Source organism: Colossoma macropomum, unplaced genomic scaffold (assembly GCF_904425465.1).
Source record: "Colossoma macropomum unplaced genomic scaffold, Colossoma_macropomum, whole genome shotgun sequence".
Classification (NCBI taxonomy): Eukaryota; Metazoa; Chordata; class Actinopteri; order Characiformes; family Serrasalmidae; genus Colossoma; species Colossoma macropomum.
The window spans coordinates 5982553-5993072 of NW_023494808.1; the positions used below are offsets into that span (position 1 = coordinate 5982553).

A 10520-nucleotide genomic window follows, 5' to 3' on the forward strand; every position below is an offset into this window, starting at 1 on the left:
TCATTGTCCAAATATTTGCTGTTGCAGTGTTGCAATCACAGAGCAGATATTTAACAACAGTTCAGAAAAGTTCTCTGTTTCTGGTAAATGTCCAAGAGCACAAGGGTCATTCTACAGACCATTCAATGTTTTGACCTGAGTTAATACCAGAGAAATGCTTTATATTCTGATCTGGCGACATAGACTATTTATGATCAGGTGAACGTTATCAAATAAATCTATGTACAAAGATTTATGAGGTCATTTACGAGTTACAGGAATTTCCTCAAGCAATGTCCAGGCTGACTCATATGTGCTGTAATCAGGAGGGGGTTGAGGGTCCAGCAGGGTTTAAAAGCATGTGAGTATGAAGACTTAACACTGGATAGGAGAAAACTCACAGGTAAGCTACATTTTATATCTTAAATTGACCCTTTTCTGCTGTTCTGTGTGATTCTAAAGGTGGCTTTAGGTGGCTTTATAACACTGAGATAATAATGCCATAAACATATCATAGCAGATAGTCTAATGCTGTCATAAGAGATTTTATTCAGTAATATAACAGTGTCATGTTATCATTACCAGTAATTGTCATGAGAGATGTCATAATGTTTGATACACTAAATACAAATTTAGCATGTGACATAAGCTGTGACAACAATATGTCATATGTCATGACAATTACCAGAAGTATTATATTGGTAACACTTTACTTGAAGGGTGTCTACATAACACATTAATAACATCTTACATAAACACTTAATAACAGTCCTCATTTTTTAGTTTGAAAAACAATATTGTTTTCAGTGAAACGCCTCATTTCTGGACAACCAAAATAAAAATGACCTTTTACTCATTTGGCTTTGACACTTAGACATATTTTGCCTATACTTTCAACTTCTTTTTAGTTATTTGTTTCTTCTTAAGCTTTTTTATTTTGCACTTTATTATTCTTTATTCCTTTTACTCTGTGTCTTCTTTAAAATTTGATTGTGCTGAAGGGTTAATTCAACAGTCTATACCAGGGGTGCAGGTTTTCATCCCAAACAAGAAGAGCAAATCTGATTCCACTCGTTTAATCAGTCTGATTAAAAAATGTACATATGTGCTTCTGCTTTGTTGCAGTGAAAACCTGCAGCCACACCGGCCCTTTGCTGATAAGATTGGACAAACTGGTCTATACAAAAAGTAACACATGTTGACTTCATGTCAAACGTTCAAGTTTGCATAAAATTATACTTCAGTTTGATTTCTGTCCAGGTGCAGAACTGATCTCTGTTGAAGGTTTTTATTGTTGGAAAAGCCTCGGAAAAAATGACAGTAAGTCATAGCTTACTCTAATCTTGCTTATCACTTTTGGAAGAAAATCTTGTATCTCCAAAATGGTAACTTTACAGGAGAAGGAAAAAACATACTTTACTTTTAATGTAAGTCAATGGAAGTTTTAGTCCATTCATCATGAAATTTACACACAATGTAAAGGACCACAGGTACTTTCAAATTATGTCAAAAACTAAAAAAAGTCAAAAATGGAGATACAAAGTTTTCACAGCGATATTCTATAATTCTAATCTGTATTTTGTGAACTAGGATTGAGTTTTAGTTTTCTATGCTTGTTAACCACTTTTACTTCTGATACATGTAAAGAAATATCTATAAAAGAAAAGTCTCTAACAAGTACTGAACAGCAGGTGGTTTGGTTTAAATTTTACTTTGTTTTTTTCTTGAGTGAATAACATTTTAGTGTTTGTTCTTCTTGTGCAGTTTTGTCATTTTACTGTTTATTGTACTTGTTCAGTTTATTGTGTTTTTGTTTAATGTCTGCCACTCTTCCCTCCAGCTCAGAGTGTTTCTGGCTCTAGTGCTCCCCCTGCTGGTAGGAAGCACCCCAGTTTCTCAGGAACTGTTCCCGACAGACTGCTCTGACGTCTACACTAACGGACAAACACTGAGTGGAGTTTACAACATCCACCCTGCAGGTGACACACCTGTACAGGTGTACTGTGACATGGGCTGTAATGGACAGACAGAGGATGCAAAGTGGACGGTATGTTAGAATGTATTTCTCTAATAGATTAAATACAGTATTGAGGTCAATCCACATCTGAAACAATCTGTAGGAAATATTCATTATTACTGACTAATAGCAACATCAGTATTAATGAAGTAGTGAATGGCATGAGGTTATATCCATGAAAAAGTCCAAAATGTGTTTTTTTAATTTAAATATCACCCAAAAAGAGACACTTATTAAATGTCCATGGTGGACAGTATCAAAGGCAATATCTGTAAATTTATCAGATATTTTTTGAGACTATTTTCCATTTTTTGAGATTTTTACCGAGAGCCAATAGCCAGGAGTTTAGACACAAGAGGAGAAATATGGAAAAATTTGATCTTTTGGTACTTTTACTTTGGTAACACTTTACATCAAGGGTTGCAAATTAATTGATAATTAAATGGTAATAATTGATTAAGTACTCATTATTACATATTAATTAACTATTCACTAAGTATAAGTTACTGAATAAGTACTTAGTAATTAGTAATTGAGTACAATGTTAATTGATAGTTTAATTCACAGCTTTATTACTAATTAACTGTGTACTGAGAGCTGATTTTTGTACTGCTAATGAACTGATAGTGTGTAATTGAAAACTAAGAGCAAACTAAACTATCAGTTAACAGTGTACTCAATACTAAATATTAAATATTCAATCAGTAACTAATGCTTAGTGAATAGTTATTTAATGTATAAATGAGTATTTAAATACTTATAAGTATATAATTATTAATGTACTACCCTTAATGTAATGTGTTACCTTATTCAAAAGCAAGTAATTTTGAACTTAAAGTCAAGTACAAATATAAATAGTGCACTTACACTTTTGCTTGAGTAATATTTTACTACTATTGTTTCACTGCTTTCAGAGTGAAACAAATCCACCTTCTACATCCTGTTTAGATTAAAATTTAGATTTATTTTAGTCTGAGGAAGTTCTGTGAGAAAAGTGTTTACAGTGTGTATGACTGCTTTAATTCCACTACAGTAATGAATGTTATCTTTACACCAGGTGATTCAGAGGAGAATGGACGGCAGTGTGAACTTCTACAGACCATGGGAGCAGTACAAGAAAGGATTTGGGAACAAATATGGAGAATACTGGCTGGGTGAGAATTCATTACCTATCACAAATACAGTGTAGAGACCAGTTTTATCACAAATTGAAACTGAAAGAATGAATTTTAGGAAGAAATGTGAAAAAAGTCAATGTTGGTCGTCGGACTTTGTAAGTGTGAAAAAGTTGACTTCAAGAGTGAAATGGAGTCAGAACACAAAATCTCATGCTATGGTGACACCATGTGGCAACATTGGGTATTACTATTTGTGTAAGCATTGCTCACAAAATCAATTCAGGTGTTTATAGAACTTGCAACTTGCAACTGAAGTTTTAAGGCAGCCAAATAATAATACACCTTCATATCATGGATAAGCTGTAAACACTGTCTGTTATGTAAAGTAGTCATACTATTCATCCTAAATCTTCATAAATGACCTTTCGCTTTATACTGTGCACCTCCAGGATTGGAGAACCTCTACCAGCTCACCCGCAAGAGGAAGTATGAGCTGAGAGTGGACCTGCAGGACTTTGAGGGAGTGAAGGTTTACGCTCAGTACTCTACTTTCTCTGTGGAATCTGAAACTGATGGCTACAAACTGCATGTTGATGGATTCATCAATGGAGGAGCAGGTGAGATATCACTGAGGGAATCAGTGGTGATGGATGCAGACAAGGCCAATGCCACAGTCTCCCCTTGCCAGTTTAAATTTTATGAGGAATATCCCATTTAGAGCCTTTACATAGTGAATTACACTCGCTGAGCACTTCTTGTTTTGATGCTCATTGTCCATTTTATCAGCTCCACTTACTATATAGGTGCACTTTGTAGTTCTACAGTTGAAGACTGTAGTCCATCTGTTTCTCTGCATACTTTGTTACCCTGTTCTTCAGTGGTCAGGACCCCCATGGACCCTCACAGAGCAGGTACTATTTGGGTGGTGGATCATTCTCAGCACTGCAGTAACACTAGTGCGTGTTGTTCTGGTCTGAGTGGATCAGACACAGCAGTGCTGCTGGAGTTTTTAAACACCGTGTCCACTCACTGTCCACTCTATTAGACACTCCTACCTTGTCAGTCCACCTTGTAGATGTAAAGTCAGAGACGATAGCTCATCTGCTGCTGCACAGTTTGTGTTGGTCATCCTCTAGTCCTTCATCAGTGGTCACAGGACGCTGCCCACAGGACACTGTTGGCTGGATATTTTTGGTTGGTGGACTATTCTCAGTCCAGCAGTGACACTGAGGTGTTTAAAAACTCCAGCAGCACTGCTGTGTCTGATCCACTCAGACCAGCACAACACACACTAACACAGCACCACCACGTCAGTGTTACTGCAGTGCTGAGAATGACCCACCACCCAAATAATACCTGCTCTATGAGGGTCCATGGAGGTCCTGACAATTTATGGACCGGTAAAGTTGGGACAACAAAGTAAGCAGAGAAACAGATGGACTACAGTCTGTAATTGTAGAACTACAAAATGCAGCTATATAGTAAGTAGATCTGATAAAATGAAAAGTGAATGTAAAAGCAATGTAGGTGTACCTAATAAAGTGCTCGTTTAGGGCATATAGACAGTAAAAAGACATTTTAGGCTGTACAAATGTACTAGTTGGTGAATAACCAGTAGAATATGTGGTAATATTCTGCCTTTACACAACATTTAATTGCACCACAATAATAGGGGCTTTCAAGTGGTCTTTGAATGGACCTTTTTCTTGCCACAAAAGCAAACAGGAAAGGCCAGTAAGACAGTATGAGCTCTGAAAAATGGCTGCAGGTCTACTGTCTGGAGCACCACTAGTTGTTCTTCTGTTCACATCACTGATACTATAGTTTTACAAGCCAGAGTTCTGCTGCTGAACAAGTATTAACAATCTAGTGATTATATCTCACTCTGAAAGGCTCGTTGTTGTGTGCACAGTGGTCATACTCAGTTTATTTGTTCCCACTGAGCTGATAAAACCGCTGGAAGACTGTACACATGGCTGTCTGGCTAGCCAATGAGAATGTACTTGACATGGTCATCTTAGTCTTAGAATACAATAAATGTAAGTCTGAAAGGAGCATGATAGTGTTAATGCAAAAACAAAGATTGAAATAAAAAGTCATTTTAACAATATTTATATTATGTGTGTTATAAAGTCATTGTTTACTGTGATTTGTGATGTCTGAAGGTGAAAAGTGTGTCTGTAGTGACAGATCCTTCTGTCTGCAGGTGACTCACTGGCACTATCAAATGGACAGAAGTTCTCCACCTTTGACAAAGACCAGGACACTACTCAGGATCAACACTGTGCTAAATCCTACCTTGGAGCATTTTGGTACAATGCTTGCCATCATGCTAACCCCAACGGTATCTATCTGTGGGGAAAGGATGGCACCCTTTTTGCTATTGGAAATGTGTGGTACCACTGGAAAGGCTATGATTATGGTCTCAAGTCCATCAGTATGAAGATCAGGCCTGTGCCTTAGATGGGTATACTTTGTTTTATTTTGTTTTTTTTTTCTATTTAGCATGTAATATTTGCAGGTAGACACATAGTTATAATAATTTTCCTAAGAAGAATGTTGAAATCTGTGTAAATATTATACATATATATATATATATATTATATATATATATATATAATTATTAAACACTATATATAATATATGATATATATAATATAATATTAGATTAAATAATATTACATATTAAATTTTGCTCTGCGCATGCTTGTACCCTGAGCTCTTTTATTAAGAAGAGTTTAACATTCTCAGAATCTTAATTAATGAAGTACTTATGCTGCATTTTCTGTTTGAATATTTGTTTAATGCTCACAAGGCATTTTTTATATTATTAAGCAGAAAATAGTTTGCATAAATATTTATTAGTAATAACCAAACATCCAAGATCACTACCTGACCTCACTTATGCTCTTGTGGCTGAATGCAATCAAACACTCACAGCACTGTTCTAACGTCTACTGTAAAACCTGCCCAGAAAGTGGAGGCTGTTACTGCAGCAAAGCTCACTATGAAGACCCTTGATTTGAAAAGCAGGTGTCTACAAACATTACACATATTGCTACGCTTTACTGGAGGGATTTGTACTGATACGTATGTGGACCTCAATACTGACCAATATGTCAGCAAACCAATCTACTAGTCAAGGCCCTATTTATCAAGTTATAGTATAAACCATTGCTTTTATCTAGTTACATAAAAACAATGGTTTACCTGCATTAAAGAAAATAGACTACATCTATACTGTTGATTAAAAAGCAGCCTTTGATGTGTGTTGTGTAAACATACTGCAAATTAAACATGTTAATACACTGACCTGTACTTATATATGTGCTATGAATGCAGCCTAGCATGCATATTGTTTCCTAGCAGTCTTCCAGAAATGGCATGTGACCTCAAAAGAGAATTGAATTGATTTTTTAAAGTTGACTCATAATTTAATTGCTGATATGTAAACAGTCAGAGTGGTTTGATGTGGAAGGCGTTCCAGAGAAGCTTAGAGAAACTAGAGAAACTAGAGAAACTAGAGAGAACTGCTCACAGAGGTGGTGATACAGTGAACCAGACATGTGAAGACCTCACAGAAAGCTACTGCATGAAATGGTTATGATTACTCTGCCTGATGCCTGAGAAACTGTTTTATGATATGAGATAATGTTCTGGCCTAAAACATATTTAAAGGGGAATTCCACCAACTGTTCTAAAATTTTGCATAAATCAATGATCAAGATTTTGATGTGAAATGGTTCATCGTGGAGGAACTTATCAGCTCAGATTTCTTTAAAATAGTGGGGATTGGAACCAGGGCTCACAGAATATACAACACTAACGTAGCCTTATTAATTATTAATTAATTATTAATTAATAATTGTTCATATAAGGTATTTCATAAACTTTTGAAATATAAATATAATTTTCACTGCTAAAAACATCTAAATCAAAACATATATTCTTTATTTCAGGCATAGTGCTGTTATTTTCATCTGTGATCACTCCTTAAACTTTGCAGCTGTGGTAGTGTTGCAAATAAAAACTATGAATATTAAAATAAAATTTTAATTTAGGTTGAACTTAAACTCATAGAAATGTGTGGTATCTTGACAATACTACAGTTCATTTCAACTGTTTGAACCTAAGTGTTGCAGAAGAAGTACAGTGATTAATACAATTGTTTTGTCAGCATACGTATCTGAGACAATCCACCAAAATTAAAATTTTCATTTTCTTAACTTTTTGTGTAAGTGTTACAACTTAGAACAGGCCTTGCCCAATATAATGACTTTGGGCTATGCAACTTGCCCAAAGTCTGAAACAGAAGGGCTTTTCTGATAAAGTGACCTCTAATAACAACAGCACTGTTAATCAGATAAGTTATTTACTTCTGTTTCTGTCAGTGTGCTTCAGTGCCCACACTTCTGCTGTTGTGATTATGCAATCTGATAGTGGTTATTGAGCAAAGAGCTGGTGTAAGACCCAACATCAGGGTCATTCTCAGGCTGTTTTGGCCTGAGTTAATATCAAAGAGCAAAGATTTATATGCTGATTAGGCAACTCAGAATATTTATGTTCAGCTGACCATTACAGAAGTGTTCATATTTAAGCATAAATCATGACAAATCCTGCCAGGTGTTTTCATGAGAGACTGTGCCAATTAGTTACATCAAGAGTCCAGTTGACTACCTGTAATCATAAAAGTCCAGGACTGGACACTGGATTCTGTCTTTGAAGACTTCTGCCCTACATTTTTTCTGTATACAGTCAAATGCCTCATTTGGAAATTTAAGTAATAGGGTGCACTCTAAAACCAGCAGTATACACTCAACGGCTAATGTACAGTGCTGTGAAAAAGCATTTGTCCCTTCCTAATTTCTTTTATTTTTGCATGTTTGTCACACTCAAATATTTCAGATCATCAAAGTACTTTTAATATTAGACAGAGATAACCCAAGTAAACATACAATGCTGTTTTTAAAAGATGATTTCATTTATTGAAGGAAGAATGCTCTTCAGCCCTACCTGGCCCTGTGTTAAAAAGAAATTACCCTCTTAGCTACTGAATCAACCATATAACCAAATTCAATAGGGTTCAGTTTCCCTAGCGACACCCAGGCACGATTACTGCCAGTCAGCCATGTATTTAAACATCACTTAAACAGAACCTGTCTGGCAATGTGAAGCAGTCTAGAAGGTCTCAAAAAGCAATGTTAGAAACAGCAAGACGACCATGATAGCATCTCTCTTTTGGGCCACGAAATTAGTGATTCATGTTTTACTAACCAAAAACAGATTAGTCCTTTCGATATGAAGAGCGCTGGTGTTTAGAGTGATAGGGACAGTATTTCTTAACACTACCCCAGTGCCTAGGGGGTCTCCATCAAGAGCTAAGAGCAAGAAGGACTTTTTTAAGGTTCCACAGGAACGTTCTGCTATTCCACCACTCTAGTGGCTCCCCTCAGCTCCAGAGTTGATCAGGGCTGAAAATATAGAAGCACTGGTAGACTAACGACAGTGTATAGTAACCAGGAGGAGACAGGAAACTTGATGCCAACCCCTTTGTGGGAATACTCACTTTCTGGAGTGCTGAGATGTTGTTGGAAACAGTGCTGGTGTGTAAAAACGCAGCTGGGTATGCAGTAGTTGATCAAGACAAATTACAAGAAAGAACCATTCCTCTAAGGGTCATCCCTTGTCTGTACATGCCAACTCTGACTGTATGTCTGTATTAAGCCCGTTGTGAAAAGTGATGAACAAAGCTGGTCCATTCCTGCCACTCCTGGCTGTGAGAGTTCTGAATTTTAACACATAATCTACTACAGAACAGTTATCTTAACGTATCTTAGTGATCAATTCACCATTAAATCTTTCTATATAAGGACAGTCGAAAACAGTCTTTCCTTATCAAACTGATCATAAGTTAGCTGTTGTACATTCGAGTACAACTTTTCCGGTTAATTCTAACAGCATGTTAAACTAACCCTGCCATGTGGAGGCTGTACTTTAGGCTGGCTAGCTCTCACTGTGAGCTGTTTCTCTGCTTCTAAATGGTGCTATATGACAGCCATCAAGTTGAATATCAAAATAACATGAGAAAGTTCTGTCAACTCAGTAATCAAATAAAAAAAATACTGTTTTATTTTATTTATAACGGTAAATCTGTTACATTTTCCTCTGTGTTAAGTGGCACCCAGAGCTCCTCTAGTTTGATTAAGAAGGGTTTCAGGAAACAGTCATTAATTAATGTTCCTTAGATCTGAATTACTAAAGTATAGGTTCCTGCATTTAGCTGAAGCTAGTAAGCCTGAATCCTCCACCTCTGACTAGGAAAAATCAAACAAAACACCCCCTGGGATTAACTGGGATTTCCTATTCAGAAAGTCAGGATGTTGTTCCCAGAGCTCAGCGTACATCAAATCAACATCACTGCTAACACTGTTACTTTGAGTTGCATTGTTTACATCAATGTTTTTTTTTTTTTGTTCTCAAGACATTTTCATGTTGCAAAGTTTTCAGCAGAAAATAAATGTCTCACATAAGTTGATTCTATAAGGTAATGCATTAACTGTTATTTTTAAAACAAATAAATAATTCACTGCTAAAAACAATAAACATCAAAACACATACTGTTCATATCTTAACTATAATGTTGTTACTTTCATCTATGATGACTCCTTAAACAGGTGTGATAGTGTTGCAAATACAATCTATTAATAAAAAAATAAATGTCAGGTTGAATGTTACATTCTTAAAACTCATTGCTCACTGAAATTACTTAATTCTGTTTTTACCAGTGGTCAGTCCATCAGATAAGTCCTTCACTTCTGTCTGTGTCACTGTGCTTACTTGTGCAAACTTTTGCCGTTGCGATGTTGCGATCACAGAGCAGATACTCTATATTTCCAAAAGTATTCACTCTCCTATCCAAATCATTGAATTCAGGTGTTCCAATCACTTCCATGGCCACAGGTGTATAAAACCAAGCACCTAGGCATGCAGACTGCTTCTACAAACATTTGTGAAAGAATGTGTCATGAATCCCGTAGGCTCTGAACTCTCCTTGGACTCAATCTCCCAGAATCCCCTTGGAGATCACGTGACGCCAGCCTCACTCTCTGACTACGATTGTGGATTCTGTTTTCACTAGTAAAGCCTCTCGTTCCCTTTTTATCTGCAAGCGTCTGCGTCATTCTTTTGCATTACAGAATGGGTCATTCTCAGGAGCTCAGTGAATTCCAGCGTGGTACCGTGATAGGATGCCACCTGTGCAACAAGTCCAGTCGTGAAATTTCCTCACTACTAAATATTCCACAGTCAACTGTCAGTGGTATTATAACAAAGTGGAAGCGATTGGGAACGACAGCAACTCAGCCATGAAGTGGTCGGCCACGTAAAAAAAAACAGAGCGGGCTCAG

The 10520-nt window shown here is 36.5% G+C and overlaps 1 protein-coding gene across 2 annotated transcripts; it reads left to right on the forward strand.

Annotated features, from left to right (window-relative positions):
• The first annotated feature begins 85 nt into the window (after positions 1-85).
• LOC118798357 (microfibril-associated glycoprotein 4-like) lies at positions 86-9836 on the forward strand. Of its 2 annotated transcripts, none has more exons than XM_036557791.1 (6): positions 86-382; positions 1105-1299; positions 1820-2026; positions 3054-3150; positions 3564-3731; positions 5321-9836. In XM_036557791.1, the coding sequence occupies exons 2-6, from the start codon at positions 1294-1296 to the stop codon at positions 5575-5577; spliced, it is 735 nt and encodes a 244-aa protein (XP_036413684.1). In that variant the 5' UTR covers positions 86-382; positions 1105-1293; the 3' UTR covers positions 5578-9836. The 2 variants fall into 2 exon arrangements, with proteins under 2 accessions (XP_036413684.1, XP_036413682.1); XM_036557789.1 differs by having other exon boundaries at positions 88-382; positions 1240-1299.
• Positions 9837-10520: the final 684 nt, after the last annotated feature.